Source organism: Prinia subflava, chromosome 12 (assembly GCF_021018805.1).
Source record: "Prinia subflava isolate CZ2003 ecotype Zambia chromosome 12, Cam_Psub_1.2, whole genome shotgun sequence".
In the NCBI taxonomy this organism is placed as follows: Eukaryota; Metazoa; Chordata; class Aves; order Passeriformes; family Cisticolidae; genus Prinia; species Prinia subflava.
The window spans coordinates 15,787,344-15,805,637 of NC_086258.1; the positions used below are offsets into that span (position 1 = coordinate 15,787,344).

The 18,294-nt window shown below is 46.0% G+C and overlaps 1 protein-coding gene across 1 annotated transcript in view; it reads right to left on the reverse strand.

Annotated features, from left to right (window-relative positions):
* HLF (HLF transcription factor, PAR bZIP family member) overlaps positions 1–14,447 on the reverse strand; it is a 33,937-nt gene extending 19,490 nt beyond the window's left edge. Inside the window, exons 1-2 of the mRNA XM_063409017.1 lie at positions 14,312–14,447; positions 12,810–13,145 (exon numbers count right to left, since the gene is read on the reverse strand). Of these exons, the coding sequence (XP_063265087.1) occupies positions 12,810–13,145; positions 14,312–14,417 (442 nt within the window). The 5' untranslated portion in view covers positions 14,418–14,447. The remainder of the gene's footprint in view (positions 1–12,809; positions 13,146–14,311) is intronic.
* Positions 14,448–18,294: the final 3,847 nt, after the last annotated feature.

Here is an 18,294-nt window from a genome sequence, read left to right on the forward strand (position 1 = left end):
TTTTCACATAAGGATTATCTTGTCCCACCTGTATCAGATGTGTGTGCAAGCACGTGAGTTAAAAACCAAAAACAAACAGAACCAAACCCTGGTAAAACCTTGCTGTAATTTCAAACCAGCCTCAGCTTTATGATCACCAAATGGCAATCACTGTCCATCTTCATTTCTATTTGTTCACATCAGTGTTTCAATTAACACCACAGCTGGCAAATAGGCATTTAGACATGCTGGGTTTTAGGAGCAAGACCCAAAGCTCTCCCTTGCTGAAGCTCTGCCAGTTGACTACAGATGAGAGCCTCACCACTGGGTTCCACAACCTCTCCCAGGTTCCCTCCTCTCTGAGGATGCAGGAAAGACTAACAGGAAACAAAAATATATTTATATCCTAAACAACAATATATAGGTTTGGGGAAAAGCAATTCAGCTCTGCCAGTGTTGATCTGTTCAGACACAGCTCAAAGTTTTTGATGAAGTAACCAAAACCCTACAATTCAACTCAACAGCATCCACCCAAACCCCTCCACACACATGGGAAGAGTGATGTCCCTTTGGAAGATGACAGGAACTGCCCCTCAAACGCTGCCCCTTGCCCTCACCTTTTATACCCCTTCCCCTAACAGGATGTCTTTTTGTGATGCTTTTTCAGACAAGGGTGCCCTTGGAGATGTTGGGGTTTCAAATCCAGAGCCAACTTTCCAAAACACGCTGCGTTTTGAAAAGCCCCTTTTTGTTTCACAGACAAATAAAGGAGTTTGCATCATAAAGCCTTTATCCCCCCTCAAACTCAAAGCCTCCCATACAGTTAAAAATCAAATCCAGCTTTATTTTCCTGCGTGAGTCAGGCTGCATGCAAACAGCTTCTGAGGAAGGTAGCTTGGGGGGGGGAGAATAAAACTGAAGGAAGAAATCCAGAGAAAATAAATTCTTCTAACAGCACACTCCTATTTTCCCAAGACATTTGTGAATATTTTCACTTTAAAGCTAGAGGAAAGCCACCCCCTTCCACCCCAAAAGAAGTTTATAATATTTAAAAGACACACAAGGACACACTTTATTATTTTAACAATTACTGCTATTTTCAGGGCTCCAGCACAGTTACTTCCTTCCATAATTGGACTTCAATCAAACCCTACTGAAGCTTTTGATCGTGGAAAGAGTAACAACACAGCTCTGTTATCAGCACAGAGGGGGAAAAGAGTAGGACATCCAGCATTTTTCAATAAAAGAAAGTTAATTGCTTTGACTTATATTTATCAAAGGTCACAGCTACAAGTTCTGAGTGCACACTGAGAAATCTCATACAGACTGGACAAAGTGTTGGGATTATACTATCTGTGTGCATTTAAAAAAAAAAAAAAAGAAGGGAAAAAAATAAAAAGAAGAAAAAAGCAGCAAAACAATGCTAGATTACTATCCAAATATACCCCAGTGGATGTCCTGCCAAAGAGCAAATATGTGGCTGTAAGCTCCAAACTGAAATAAAAGCTTGGCCAGCAGCCCAGAGCTTCACTGTATTTTGCTCAGCCAGCCATAATCTGGCAGAACAGAGTGAACACATTTGCAGCCACGTGATGGAGCAGCCCGGCGGGCCAAGCCGATTTCCTTGTGCCGGCTAAATGTGATCTTCAGACTGTACACACCAGCCAGAGCCTTGGAGAACGTGAGAGAGCAGGAACCACCAGCACACTGCAGGGCAGCGGGAAAAAAATGACTGGAGGAGTTTGCGTGAAGGTTTGGGTTGGATTTTAATGAGGTGTTAAGCGGGCTCCCAGGGCTGAGCACCCGGCGCTCAGCTGGATCTGGAGTTACACAGCACCAGCTCCTGCAGATCCTGAGAGAAGCCGCTTTGGAAAAGGCACTGGAAATTCCTTGTTGGATGGGATTGAGAGCTACCCATCAGTGTTTCCAAAATGCAGAATGCTCCTCTCCACACTGAGGAGACTCAGAGGTGCTCAGGATGTGGCCCGGGATGGATGGTGCACATCCCTCAGGGTTCAGACACCCCTGAACACAGAGAAACTCTCAGGTGAGACAGAACCCGGCCAAAGGATTCAACCAGAAAAACATGTGGGATAACAGCTGCCCCCATGATCAGGTATTACATTCTGATAGTAGTGATAATAATGTTTTTAAAGAACTGACTTATGGAGAGACAAACAGCATCCCTGGCCAGCGTCAGAGCTGCACACGAGAGCAGATTACATGTGCACGCAGAATGAAAAGCCCCCAAACACAAGACCTCAGAAGTACATCCCTGCTGCAGATAAGAGCAACTTGGCTACAGCAGTCAGCAGAGTATGTAAGGAAAGTGAGATTTGTTTACTTTCTAACAGAAATAAATGGATAAACCAGACACGTGCAGCACCTGGTGAAATCGGAGACGCACACGAGTTGACAATTACACCTCCAGCTCTTTCCTTCTCCTTGGCTAATGACTCCTTTTCACGTGTTCAGAACAGCCTCCAGACAGAGACTACCACGATTTTCAATAACGACATCAACCGTGTCGCACTGAGAAAATTGAGCAGATAAGAGACTCTGGAAAAGTGCTTCTTAAACCTGGTGATGAGTATGGTGCAGCTGAAAGATCAGCCTTTCTGAGGGCAGCCACGTGATTATGGATGCATCAACATCAGGCCTTGGAGCCTGGACAATCCATGCCCTGATTTTTTTAATTGCAAAGGCACCCATCCACAGGCAGGGTGTTTCAAGCAGACACCCAAACCACAGCTGTCCAACATGTGTTACTGAAGGTTTGTGGTTTAACCTCCTCAGAAGGCAGATATGCAGGTAAACTTTAAATATGCTGCACTCTTCCCCAGTTCTCTCATGTAAGCGAAGAGTTGAGTGATGCAGGTGTTCACAAGGTCAGCTTCCTGCTCCATCTTAGTTGGTGCTGCTCTCAAAAAATGCTCTATCACTCCAGAAACAATTCCAAAAATGTTCTACCACTCCAGAAATGCCTTCACCTGGTGAGCAAGCCCTGTGGCTTTTTGCCTTTGTGAGTTAGTAGAGTAACACACATTAACAACACATGGCTGACAAGCATGACATAATCTAGATATGTGATTTATTAACCTGATCTGTTATTTACGCTCTTCTCTTCCAAGAGAATCAATCTTCACTAGAGGCAGAGACACAACTCCTCAGCTTTCAGAGTACAGCTCTTGATACAGAGGGCAGGCTCTTAGCTGGTGACAAAGGTCATGCCAAGATCAGTCCATCGTGACTGACCTGCTTGGGTAGCTCAGGTCCCTGGAAAAGTCTGGAAAACCAGAGTAGGAATTAAAGAACACTGCCCCAAGGTATGTGTAGATTCACTTCCCAAAGTCTTCACACTCTTTATTAATCAGAGCAGAGATCACCCAGCTGGACAGGGCTGTGATTCTGTCAGCCTTTCTTTAGTACTCCACCCTCACCCAGCAATAAGCAGAGAGAATTGGGCTGTTTCACAGGGCAAGCCCAGTGTACAAAAAGGATACACCAAATCAAATTATCTCAGGATGAATGCAGCACCAAAAACAACACAAAACCAAAATTCCAAAACCACTGAGCAAAAATATACTACTGTGAAAATTTGACATTGATATGCTGCTGTGGTATACTTCAAAAAATAGTGAGCTCAGCACTTGCAGTTATTTCAGATCTGTATCTGCTTTTTCACTCTTCAAAAAAAAAAAAAAAAAAGGCAGACAAAAAAAATGCAGCATTTCCCAATAAACTTTCTCCAACTTAATCCTGAGGAAGCAGGAAGAAACTCTTAAATGTCTTTTCAAAGGCTTTTTTTCATTTTTAAAGACATTAAATATTGCATATGCCACAACCAGACCAAACAGGTTCTTAGACCTCAGGTAAATGTTACCTTATCAGAAAGGGTACTAAAATGTTTCAATGCTGTGCTGGAAACAGAATGCAGGGACACAAAGAGGTTCTCTCAGGTTTGGAAATGCCCTGCCAAGGGGGAGAGAGAGCAGGGGAGTCCACCCAGCAGCGCTGCATTACACGAGAGTGGTTTGTGTCACTACAGCTCTATCCTGACACACCCATATTTTACAGCACACAGTGTACTGTACAATTCACAACGCCAAGAAACTCGACATATCTAATCTGGCAGAAAAACAAAGTCATATCAGGTTAATCCAATTCTTAAATTGCACAACTTTGAAAAGCCAACAGCAAAACAAATCTTCCCCCTCACTTGTGCTCCCCCAGCCCTCCTCCCAGTGCATGTACCCTGCCACGACCTACTTTTCCTCTTTGATCCCTCCACATTTTTAGCCCACTCTCACTGTCCCCTGCTCTCCTATGACTCCTGGCCCTGCTGCAGCCCAGACCCCGGTGGCAGGGTGGAACATTTCCCAGATCAGAGGCAGGAGCTCTGAGCACGGCGCGGGCTGAGCCGCGGGATGCGCGCACAAGGTCGCCTGGACGCCCGCCCGCCTGTGACACTGCAATAATTGGGATCCATCAAAGAGCCATCGAATCTGGAGCCACATCACTGCAAGGGGGTTTCAAACGAGGCAGCGGAGCTGGGGTGACTCTGCTGCACAAGAGGAAAAGGATACAGCAAGGATGCATAAAGCTGAGGAAATTTTTCAGTAAAATAACCATGCTTGGTTTTGGAGAGGATCAAGAGCGTTCCATTGCGTGGGATCAGAACTCTCAAGATCTTACTTACAAACCTTACTGCTCATTTTCTAAATTCTCTTTTTAAATGAAACCCCGGAGCCTCATCTAATCACAGAACCCAAGAAGCTGAGGAGTTCCAAGGAAGAAGAAGAAGAATGATGGAAAAAGTTTGCTACTCCCCTCCCTCCAACACACACTAAACCAATAAAATTTGGTTTCTTGCAGGTTCTTTTCTCAAAGGGAATTGGCATCTCATGGTGTCTAAAAGGGTGTCAGCTTTTCTAGAAGCATTTCACATAGATCAGGCATTTTAAAGGTCTTACGTACCTTTTCTGATGTAGAAAATGCACATTTCCATAACTCCTGCTCAGCAACACATTCCAAATCCTATATCCACTCATTCATTTTCATGAAATTTTAGGACTGTAATCAATTCTTCAAAATCACAACTTTCTTGCTACATTTGGTTAAAATCTGCCGATATAATCAAAAAAACCCAGCAAGGAGGAATACGCTGAAGGCCATACACACCTAGCATGACCAGTTTTAGTTTGTTTTCACAGAAAAACAGTAACAAAAAAATACCCCAGTGCTCATGTCTCGCAGCAAGCAAATGCTGCAGACAGCACCAACATCCATATTTCCACTGTGCAGCACAGAGGCAGCAGTTGAGGGCTGATTGCTGCAGGGTCCTTCAAACTCCCTCTGTGTTGTGATGAGGAACAGGATTTGGGTTTGAGTGCTTAGTTCCTACTTACTAAGCATTACTAAGGCAAGAACAGAGGTTTTTTTTTAAGCAGACTTCTTGGTGGAATAAGACTCATTTCCAAATGTTGCAATGGTGAGTTGGTAAAAATGACTGAATTGTTTTAAGTCATCTCTGCTTCAGTGCAAGCCTTGAGCCTGTGCTGTATGTTCTGCAGCCTTGTTCAATGTGCTCTTCTACAAAAAGGTTTAGTGCTATTATTTCAATAATCTTGCTGTCCTAAAAATAATGATTGCTCCACTGAATGCATTTCTGCAGTATTTCATGCTTTGAAGTTTCACATTATTGTTCCTTCATTTTTTCCAAATGCAATTTACAGTTTCCTTCCTCTCCACATTCAGTTTCTGTTGGGGTTTTTTCACCTGTGCCATGAGTGCTGAGTGACCAGGTCACCTCAAAGACACCTATGGCCACACAGACATTAAGTAAGCAGGAAGGCCTTGCAAGTGTTTCAAATAAAACTTAAGATCCAATCACTGCCACACAAATTAATTGATCTTGCTGTAGACAGAGAACCCTGTTCATTCATTTGTTTATTAAACTCAGGAGAACCAACCAGTTCTGTAATGAATTACTTAATCTTTGACCTATTGTCCATAGCCAAGTTCCAGAACAAAGAATTTACAGCAAGCTGAGCTCCCTAAGGCTAATTGGAAAAGAATGCCTTTTTTTTTTTTAAACCATTCTCCATCTCCAACAAATCTTTGCCAAACTCTGTATTTTTGCCTCTCTGCTTTAAAACCACATATTTAAGGATGACATTTTACAGGTGAGTTATTGCCCCAGTTCACTGTAGCTTCTGCTTGTACGAAACACAAACTGATTTTTGCACCCATCTCTGGGTTCCTGTTTTGAGTAGTAATCTACATTTGTGTTCCAGTTAACAAGGAGCTGAGTTTTCTAGACCCCTAATGCAGTTTGGATTTTTTTTATTTCCTCCTACAACAGCCATACACCAAAACAAAGAGCTCCAAGATGCTCAGTGCCTGTTTTCATTAAATTGCAAATAATATGAACAAGAGAATAATGTCAGTGGGATGAAGAGCTAGAGCTGTTTCTCTCAAAGTTGAGCAGAGAACCCTGAAGCAAGAGCTTGCCACATCAGAGGAGCTAAGCAATGGTGTTGGAGGGTGCACAACAAAAAACTGGCCCAAATTTAGCTCTGGCAAAACTTAGTTGAGAGAATGGGACATGGGAAGCAGAACTGTACCACAGCTTCAAGCGTGTCAGAAATGTGAGAGGCTGAACAATATTTTTCATGTTTAAAACTTTATGGATAACACCTTAGTCATGCAAAGCTGAAGTGCTGTGAAGAGCACCAGAATAAAAGAAAAAAAAAAAAGAAATGTTGCAACACATGCTGCCTTACCCACCTGTGTTAGCGCTCTACACTGCAGCTCTCAAGACCAAATTCAGCTTTGTGATAAACAGAGAGCTTATTTATCACCATTTTTTCACAAAAAAAAAAATTGACAAAAAATATGTTTGTCACACATTCATTTTGACACAGTTGAGCATTTTACACTCATTTTCTATACCAAGTGATTATGTATAACTTAGTCCATTAAGTGGAATAGATTTGAGGTTTAAGTAAATGGTTTTTTTTCAGAGCTTTCATTATCTACTTAAGATCAACCCACAGTTTTCCTTGAAAATAACTTAGCTGAAATATTTTTTTCTGATCACCAGTTTTCTGTGAAATTCAGACAAAATATTGAAAATATATTTTATTTGTTATGAAAGGAAGACTTAACAAAAGAAAAAAAAAGAAACCTACGCTCATGTTTTGTGTGATATAAATACTAAACAGCCCCACAGTGTACTGCCAGGCAACCAAACTTGATTTCAGAATGCACTAAAATCCTTTTTACTGATGGTGACTATGCCCTTTCATCCTGTAAAAACTCCACTGGCCACTGAGAGCTGTCACCCCCTTAAAAGCAAAAATTCCAGGAAGATGAATGACAAGAGAGTGAATGGTGACATTTTGCTGCTCCACTGGGGAGGTGACGGAGAGCAGTCAACAAGCTGCCTACCTGCTGAGCAATACAGAAATCAGGGAGACCACATGAGGAGCAAAGTACTTATTGCTGAGATTAATTGGCAGAATCTGGCCACTGCAGCTTCCACAATTGCCAATTTGCTGTCACAAAAATATGTAGAGATTGAACAATTTAATGTGTTTCCTAGCAGCTTCATCTAATCAGATAATAGCGGTGTCTTTGTATACGTCTCCTGATGAGGTCTTCTCTCTTCACAATAATATATTGTTTTATGAAAGACTTCAGGGTGTACTCACTCCTTAAAAAAATGAAATCACTGCACTGAGAACCATTCCATCACCCGGCAATGCATTTTGAGATGGAAAGCAAAGCTCTGAAAAATACAGTGTACTTTTCTAAGTAATTGTAACAAGCTTGACACTCAAGACATCCTTGAAATATCTTTTAGGGGACAAAAAAACCCTAACCCAAATCCTGGGTCTTCCCTGTGCTCTCTTCCCAAATCTGCACAGCCCCTCCTAGCACAAGGAGCAATCCCTGTACAGCCTAACACCCAAGATTATTTCATGCTGTTTACTGCTTGAACTCCAAACTAACTTCAAGTTCTTTCACACAGTCAAGCAATTATTTAACCAATAATCAACATTTAACTGTGAATATTAAAATCAGCTCTCTTGAAGAAGACACAGTGTTCTTGCTTCCAGCATTAACGAGCCTGTGTGTTCAGCACTTTTTCCCCCCCGTTACCATGTGACAGGCTATTTTTAATATTTGCCTGAATATATTCCTCATCTCCCTTTGATGCAGAGAGCAGTTTTGCGAGGTTTGCCCACGGATTTGGCTGCCTGGGCGGTGGCAGCGCCGGGCGCAGCTCTCCCATGCGGGCGCCGGGCTGAGCTGGGCCGCACAGGGCAGGGACACGTGTGTGCAGCACATGGAGCTGCAGGCACCCACGGCCTCACGTGAGGCTCAATGTGCAGAGCAGCTCCTGGTACCAGCCTGGCCACGCTGGAGCTGGGCACTGCCACCCTCACGTGGGAGGCCAAAGGCCGGGAAATTCCCGCGCAGAGCCCTTGGCCTGTGCCACAGAAGGGGTTCCTGCGACACCCGAGCGCGGCTCGTAAACAATGATTAAAGCTGAGGAGAGGATTCCACGCGCAGGCTGGCAGCTGGGAATGCTGCCCTGCGCTCTGCCAGGCCGTGCTGGAAGAGGAGGAGGAGGTCACGTTAAGAAACGCAGGGGGAGGAAGGCTGCAATACAGGGAGTGCTGCACACACACCCTTCAGGGGCTGCCCCGGCACCGCCTCACCCCAGGAGGAGCTGCATGGAGCAAGAACGAGCCTCTCCCAGCTGGCTGCTGTGCCCAGCACGAACACCAGCTCCAAAAAGCACTGAAACCCACTCCAGCTCCAAAACGCACCGAAACCCACCCCAGCTCCAAAAAGCACTGAAACCCACCCCAGCTCCAAAATAATGCACTGAAACCCACCCCAGCTCCAAAATAATGCACCGAAACCCACCCCAGCTCCAAAATAATGCACCGAAACCCACCCCAGCTCCAAAATAATGCACCGAAACCCACCCCAGCTCCAAAATAATGCACCGAAACCCACCCCAGCTCCAAAATAATGCACCGAAACCCACCCCAGCTCCAAAATGCGATGAAACCCACCCCAGCTCCAAAATGCGATGAAACCCACCCCAGCTCCAAAATAATGCACTGAAGCCCATCCCGTGGTGCCTGCTGTCAGTCACTGCGGCTCAGCGCCTCTGCGAGAAGCCGGAGGTAATGGATACTGCACTCTAGGCAGAATATCTGGACTGATCAAATAAACCACAGCATTTCAGAAAAATCTTCTGATTTTTCTTTCTGATTCTGAAAGGGTGTGAGGTGCGAGTGCACTTCACATGGAAACAATTCTCAGCTGTTTGATTACTGTGCCTCTAATTTTACTTTTTTTTTAAGTGAAGATTTGCAGATAGTGCACATAGGTATATCTCTGCAGCTTGTTTTTTATTTTCTTTCCTTAAATAATCTCTGGCAAGTAGTCTTGGCAAGACACCCAGCCATGCAGGCAACACAGACAGAAAACCACCATCAGAGAACACAAAGAAGGAGGGAGCTCTCTCAGAGCCCCCAGCAGCCCTGTCCTCCTTTGGAGCAAGGCAGAAACAAGACCTGGTTATCACTGTGCCAGCAGCACCCCTGTGACACAGCCACACATCCAAGGCCTTGGTGGCAAACAGAAAATTCAGATCTAAACCACAAAATGCCAAAAACCTTCTAGCTAGGATTCTCTGCCAGATCTTCTCTAATTCACACCTTTCAAACCTTTTACAGTACCTGCCTCAACCACCTCCATCAGGGCTACATGGGGAAAAGAGCCAGCTCAAAAGCAACAACCAACTAATAACCTGCAAAATAGACACCCTCCCTTTACATACAAACAGCTAAAAATTACTCCAAATTTCCTTAAGGACTCTGCATTTAAATGGAGATTTTTGTCCCACCAAAAGACTACATGAGGTGTGCAACAGATGAAGAACAACACACAAACAGAGGAAAAACAAACATACAAAAATGTGTTTGCAGTAATGGGTTACTTTAAAACCTTCATTAAAATCTGAAAACCTTTTTCTGCGGAGACCACAGATTTCAACCAACCTACCACCATCCAATACCAAGACAAAACAGAAGTTTTAAATGCATCTACACATGACAATGAACGTTGGTCTGCAGTGCTCAAATAAATCAAAATACTATTTTTTATTAACAAAATCAGCACTGTGAAAGATAAAGACATGGTTTCTACTGTTGCAAGTCATTACCCTGTATCCTCATCAAAACAAAGCCAGAAAATTCTGTAACTACATTCCCTCAACTGAAATGTATGGGAAGTAGGTGCTTATTTGTTATTTGCAGATGATAACTGGTGAGCCTAAACATTTATCCATTGACCAATCCGAGCTGGAAATAGAGAACTAAGTTATATTCACACAGATCCTATTGTTGCCATTACATTTTTTTAGCAGGGAGAAAGAAAATCCGCAAGGATTTTGGTAAAGTCACATCCACAGTCAGGGTCAAACAGGCTCCCATTGCAAGGCGAAATTCAGAAAACACACCAGTTAAATGTTTTTAGAATTATTATCACCTAAAACATTCCGTTTTTCTGGAAGTAAGATCACATGGAATTGAAATTGTATACTGCCTACTACTTGTTCTTTGCTTTATTACGGTGACACAAATCACAACCCTATGCAAACTGGAATGATAGCTCACACCAACTAAAAACCTTTCTTTATGTGACATTAAAAATACCTGTTTTAAATGTCTTAAGATATATTAACCAACAGGCTCCATTACAATGATTTTAACATTTACCTCCCTATTTCAAAGCAGTACATTTGCCTTTTTACTTTAAGTAAAGTACTTTTTTTTTTAAGTACTTTTTGCCCTTTTACAATAAGTTAAATGCTCATTTTTACTTTTACTAATTTTTTTTATAATATATGTTGTTATATTCTCAAAGTTGCTCAAATGCTAAACTGTGAGATGGTCTTCTCTTCAGTACTGATTGCCAAAGAAAGATTTGCACATGACAGCATATAAAAATTTCAACAACTTGATGATAAACCAGACTACTGTTAATTAATCAGTCCCCTATCTGTAATGGGGGACAAGAAAACACTACTCAAGAAGTGAAATGAGATCCCTTAAAACAAAACAAAAACCACACTTAACAACCAAAAAATCTATTCTTATTAAGGCAAGATGGTGTTGGGAAAAATACCTGCAAAATTAGATGTTTTATCCTACCCTAAGAGACACTAACGCCCTTTATAACAGTAAAAAAGTGCATAGTGAGGTAAGTTTGTAACCCTGAGCTGCAAAGGGCTCAGGAAAAACCGAAAAAAATCAATGAGTTGAAAAGTCACACAGATAGCTGATTACAAATAAATTGTGACAGGTGATCATTAAAAGCCTGGCTCACTACCAGGCTCCTCTGAAAAAAAAAAAAGAGAATCAGGACAGATTATCTGCTTTTAATTTTGTGTGTGCACAAGTGACAGAAAACAGTGTAGCACATATGCACTATGTTTAAAGCTGGTTTAGAAAAAGTAACAGGTTTCATGTTCTGCTCTTGCCTACTCCAAATATATTTTAACTTTGGACACCCTTATAAGTTATTAGTTAACCATGAAAAGCCTTGAAACTGAAACACAAAGCAAAGTCAAATCCACACAGAGTAAAAGTAAATGAAATCCATGACTGAGCACACACTTCTGATGGAGGGCCAAGGAGTCTGTTGACAGATTTGGGGAGCTTTGGGGGATATTTTATTTCTTTTTAATGAGACAGGAACACTGCAAACTAGTAAGACACTTCAATTTCATCCTGCTCCACAACTTTTGCCTCTCTATTTATTTATTTTGCCTCCTTATCAGATGATTCTGACAATGACTTCGCACGCTGAGCATGGCAAATGATCAAGCAGAAGGGAGAGGAGCGGTTTCCTGCTGCCAAGAGCACACTTAGCTCTAGCACACCTCGTGTGAGCAGAAGAGCACAACAAATAAGTCTCTCTCTGTACTTTTATTTTTTTTTTTTAAGGAAAAAGGCAAAGCTCCATGTTTCCCAAACTTCAATGCTGACACTCTTCCACCGTCCATGATCTCAGCCATGCTGGTGTCAAGCCAGAGCAGTTACTCTGGATTCGGCCTGGTGTCTCTAAAGGGATGATCTCAAGTGCTAATAAAATAATAAAAGACTTCCACTGACATCAGATGGGCTAGAATTGTGCATTACAACCAGGCCTTGGACTCCACGGTGTTTTCTTAAGCTTAAGGTGACTACAGATGCAAGTTATGAACTCAGGTCAGAGTTACACTCAGCTTATGCCAATTTAAGCAAGATTATAATGTTGTTCCAAAACTCAGTTCCTGTGGCAAATTTTACTTTGCTCAGTAGAGAGTAAGATTATGGCCAAAATTTCAAGTAAGAAGCATTAACCTTTAACTCCAGAATAACTGCCCATTCCTGTGTTCTCACATCAAACACTGGCTGAAGGAATATTCTCTTTCACAGTGCTTTTCCCTGCTCTTTTAACACTGTGGCATCTATGCCATTCTGTCTGTGGGTCTTTTTACTTGCTAACAGCTAAGATAGCAACTAAGAAAGCCAAGTTTCCTTGGAATTCCCAGAGCTTGCCTTCAATAATTTAACAAAAATCCTGGTGGAGCAGCTTAGCGATAACTGGAGCTATTGTTTTTATTTGCTGGAGTGTGAGTGACACGAATCCTCTGGGCTCAAGGCTGCCTGTCAGATGCACGGGGAGAAGCAGTGATTTACAGAGGGGAGAAGGGGTTCATGCCAAATTCCACAGGGAAGTTCTAAGGGCTGATTTACCTGGTCTGACCGGGCTCTGCATGCAGTTCTGCGACACCATGCCTGGATGGACTGAAGTAGAAGCCCTGCTGCTGAGGTCCATGACAGAAGGTGATGCTGAGGTAGCTTGCTGGAGACCTGACTGGTGTGGGCTAGGCTCGTGCTGGTTTGGGCTGGGTGGAATGCCATTTTCTGAGAGGAATTCTTCCAGGTCCATGTATTCCAACTGGAAAGTGTCTCCATCATATGGCAGTGTCTTGTCCCATAATGTTGGACCCAAGAAAGCTGACTGAGGGACTGTGGTACCGGTGCTGTCATCATCTAACTTCTTCTCTTTGTCTTTTTCTTTACCGAATGCTTAAACAAAAACACATAATAAACATGTAAGAACTCAGTAATTAAAATGTCAAGCTACCACTATTTCCATTATTTCTGCTACAGTCTCAGGTGTAAGAAAGGAATACTCTCATCAAAAAAAAACCCTCCTTTGACTCACTCTACTTGGTAGAGAACTGAGGGGTCATGTCAGTGAGCACCTTTGTGGGAATCAACCACATTTTTGAGATTGCCCTCTGTTTTTACTTAACAACTCCACCCCATGCACAGCATTAAAGGTCAGCATCAAAAGTACTCAACAGACTTAAAAGTAGACATTTAAGTACTACAGCAAACTGGAAGCTATTGATATATTCTGTTGAAAATCTTAGCCTAAAATCCCTGGGATCCTGTCATTCTTCTAAGGTCCCGATCTTGCTAGTCCTTGCACAAGCAAAGTAATCCTCAAATTCTGCACTTCTAGATGTTACTAACACACAGTGCCAAAGGCTCAGAGAATATGGTTTTGATGTGCACAAGAGACAACAAAATAATCAAAGGCAGAAGCAAAAAAAAAGTTAAACGGAGGCTTCCTCATTTCTGCAGCCCCCAGTGATTTCAATGGACGTTTTGTAAGGGAAATGCCTGATTTCTCTGCAAGCTCTGCAAGAAAATGAACTCGTAACGCTTCCTGTCAGCCACCAAGCCTTCGCAGCATTTTATTTTTAACCTCGTCCAACAGCCCTGGTGAAATCCTGCGAGTCGCTTGGCAGTGGGAACTCGGAAAGACGAGGAGACAGCGACTGCGAGACCTTCCCTGGGTTTCTGCCTTTCGTGCGCGCTCGGTCCGTTCGCCATACGCGGTGCGGGTGTTCCCGAGGCGCCTCCACTTCCCGGGGAAGCCGCAACTTTCTCCCGCGGAACCGGGGGGACGCGGGACCGGGAGTGGTTTGCTATGGGTCTGGGACGGGGATCCCGGCCCCCTTTACCGAGGCACCGAGCGCCCTTGGCGTCCATCCCCCGGGACCGGGGGTGGGAGCTGCGAGCACCGAGCGCGTCCCGTTAGATCGGGCCGGGAGCGCCCCGAGCGAGCCGTCCCGGGGCTGCATCCCCGGGGGAGCGCCGGGGGGGCACGGAGGGGAGGGAAAAGGGAAAGCCGTGCCGCGGACCCCGAGTGGCGACTGCGAGGGGTCCCGGGGAAGCCTCACCGTCTTCGTGAGCGAGCGGCAGCTTGAGCGGGTTTTCCAGCAGGGACTTCAGCACGCCGTAGGTGGGCGGCAGGAACGGGGGGTTCAGCGGGAGCGGCCGCGACATGGTCGATGGGAGCTGCCCGCGGCGGCGGGGAGGGCGCCCGAGGGGGCAGCTGCGCGGCGAGCGGTTCCTTCCCCCTTGCTGTGGCCGCTGTCGCGGCGCGGGTGAGCCGGGAGCGGGGCCGGGCCGAGCGCCGGTGGCTAGGGGCGCTGGGGCCGCGGGACAGGGCGCGGACCGGGCGCGGGTCAGGCCCCTCCGCCGCGCAGCTGCTCCACCGCCGCCTCTCCCGCCGCCCGCTCTGCGCCGCTCTGCGCCCGCCCGCCCCGCGCCCACGTGCAGCCGCCGCCGCCGCTGACGTCACGCCCGAGAACGGCCCCGCCATTGGCGCGCCGGACGCGCCCCGCCCCGGTACCGGGCACGCCCCCCCGCGCGCCCCGCCCCGGCACGCGCGCGGCCGGTACCGGGGAGGGAAGCCCGGGACAAACCCCCCCGCGGGGCCGCGGCTCCGCCCCGGGAACCGGGAGGAGGATGTTAATGAGATGTTAATGAGCCTGAACCTTTGACCCCGCTCGGGGCATCCGAGCGTGGCGGCTCCCCCGGGGCAGCGGGACCCGGCGGTGCCGCGGTCTGAGGGGTCCGGGCTGGGGGCACGGCGGGCGGGGAGTCCCACCCGTGTCTAAGGGAACCGGCCTGGGGTCTGCGAGCGCTTCCCGGGGAACCCCCTCTGCCTCTCTGCCGATGTCGCCCCGCGGTGACCGCGCTGTCACCAGCACGAGCAGGGTTCTTGCCATCTCACAGAACCCTTTGGAGATCACCCAGTCCGACTCCCCTGCCCAGGCAGGGTCACCCGGAGGTGGCACAGGACCGTGTCCAGGTGGGGTTGGAATGTCTCCAGAGACGGGGACTCCACAGCCTCCCTGGGCAGCTGTTCCAGGGCTCTGCCACCCTCCATGGAAAGAAGTTTTTCCTCATGTTGAGGTGGCACTTTTTGTGTTTTAGTTTATGGCCATTTTTCCTTGTCCTGTCACTGGGCACTACCAAAAAGAGTCTGGACCCATCCTCCTGGCATATCTTAAATAGATCACACCTTGAGATATTTAAATGCATCGTTGAGATCCTCTCTCAGTCTTCTCACAACCAAACAGGCCCAGATCCCTTCAGACTCTCCTTGTAAGAGGTGGTCCAGACCCCAAATCATCTTTGTGGCCTCTGCTGGACCCTCTGCAGCAGCTCCTTCTCTCTCTTGTGCTGAGCAGCCCAGAGTGGGACACAGCACTCCAGATGTGCCTCATCAGGGTAGAGGGAGAGGGGACACTCTTCCCAAAGCACCCCAGGACCCCACTGCCCTCCTGGCCTCAAAGGCAGCTCATGGTCAACTTGTCACGCACCAAGACTCCCAGGCCCTGTTTTTACTCAGTAGGACTTTCCTCCCCACTCACCATGATCCTCGTCCAAGCACAGTTGACTTTCCATGTGCTCTGGCCTTCAGCCCATGCAGGCTGTGCAAGAACTGCATTCATCTCTGAGTAATTTCACCCTTCAGGTGCCTGTGGGCATCTGTATCTCCCTTCTTCTCATTTGGGTTTTCTCTTGGAATGCATTTTGCAAAGTTTTACCATCTGTGTTTATTTGTGACTCTTTCTTCAAAAGTCAGCTTTTAACCATCAACAAATATAAATAATCATAAATATTCACTAGAAGCAAATAAAGATAAGTTGTGTGCATAAACTGCCCAGTATTTAGAAATAAAAGCTGCCTGAGAACAGTGATGCTCTCCCCTTAAGTATCTACTTATCCCCTTATGTATCTGTCGTGTGTGACCAGGAACAGGACCCAGGAATGGCTGGAGCTGTGTCAGGGATGGCTGGGTTGGAAAAGGTTCTTCCCCCAGAGGGTGGTGGGACACTGAACAGGCTCCCCCGGGAATGGGCACAGCCCCGAGGCTGCCAGAGCTCCAGGAGCATTTGGACAACGCTCTCAGGCACAGAGTGGGATTCTTGGGGGTCTGTGCAGAGCCAGGGGTTGGACTCCATGATCCTTGTCAGTCCCTTCCAATTCAGGATATTCTATAATTCAATAATCTGTTATAAGGTGCACTGATCAGTGTCTTGTTAAATGATCTGCCTAAAACAAGCAACTGATGAAAGTCCGAAGTACATTCAAATCAGTAAAACTGCACTGGCACAACAAAAATCATGAAGACTGGGGGTTGTGGCCATCGGGCCCCGCAGAACAAATGACAGGAACAGATTCAGGGCATGGCCTGAGCAGGTTTTGGGAGAACCTTGGGATGCCACAGATGCCACATGGTTCACGGCTGGAGCAGGGGTGTGAGAGCAGCAGCACAGGAGTTTTTATGTCACCTCAGCAAGGAAAAAAAGCCGTGGAATATTAAAGGACTGTACATGTACCAACATTGCCTCAGACAGCCAAATTGCTGCTTGGTGGAAACCTTTAATTACAGAGGTACAGAGAGTGACACAAGGATTCGGGTGATTGCCAATCCACGTGCAGCTGTGGTACAGAATGTTTCTTCTATGCTGCCTAAAGAAAAATAGATATATTTAGGAGATATGATAAGCAGCAAAGAAGAGTAAATAGAATGAAAATGTAAAAGTAATGGGGATACTGGGAAACACCAGTAACAAGATTAGTTTCGGATGGAAGCTCAACTTGAGCACAACTACTTGTGTTTTTATGATTATTGACCCAACTCAACAGAAAGAAACAGCATTTTCAACACCACAGGACAGGAAACCTGCTCTGCTTCACTGCTTGACACTGAATAGGGTAAATTATGGGCAGATCAGTGTAAGTGTGGAGCAAAAGGAAGCCTCTCTGAGCACTGTTGTTACAGACTCTGCATTCCCAACATGCAGGAGCTGGGAATTTCCTGGATGAAAAAGCCAAAATAACTCTTCCTGATTTATAGACCAGCCAGCAAAGCCGAGCAGAGTACCTGAGCAGGGTGCTGGAGCTGTTATTTTCGGTCTCACACAACAGGAACAGTAATTTAACTCCAGCCATGCTACACAGGCAGCTTTCATCCCAAACAGCCTAAATTCCAGGCTGTCAGGACAGCATGTTATTGTCTGTACGTACAAAGTACTGATTTGTACTTGCTACACTTTTCCAAAGGTGCCCCCAATTCCTTCGTGCTGTTCTGACCACTGGCTGACCCCACAGGGTGCACTCCAGGTAAAGCCAACCAAGACAAAACAGAGCTAATGATACCCTACCTGAATTTCTCCATTTCCCAATTGCAATACAATTTCTGTGTTCTGAGCTTAGCATTCACCCATAAAATGTTTATTTTATGGCTTATGAAAGAGTATGCAGTTGCTTGGTTTTTGTATCGAAAATATCTTGATGGGCGCCTTATTAAAAAAAAATTATCTCAACCCATGTTTATATTTCTGCTCACGGTTGTTTCCATCACTGGGATCACTCATAAGCCCTAAAAATCCGATTCTTTTCAAACCAAGTACCCAGTGGTTAATGTACCGTTATGATTTTATTTCTTTTAGTGTGATTATTATCTGTAGCAAAGACAAACTGCAAGGCCATTTTGAAGTCGAAAAATCTTCATACTTTTCAGGGGTCCTTCCACCAAGGTGCACTAAGGACATGGTGATCACCACCCTGGGACCATCCCAGCCGGGTCCCACGGACACCGATGGCCATAGCGGGGTGAGCTCGGGGGATGTTCAGCCAAAGCACCGCGGAGCGATCACGCCCGGAGGCACCGGGCACCCCGATATCTGCAGAGAGCTGGCCGCGGTGCCGCAGGCTCGGCGGGGGAGGCAGCGCTGGCTCCGAGAGGGGAGGACACGGCCGGGGACAGCGACAAGGACAAGGACGCGACCCCGCTCCCCTCACGGTGCCCCCGGGCCCCGCCCGCCGGTCACGCGGCGCGGGGGGCAGCGCGCGCGGGGCCGTC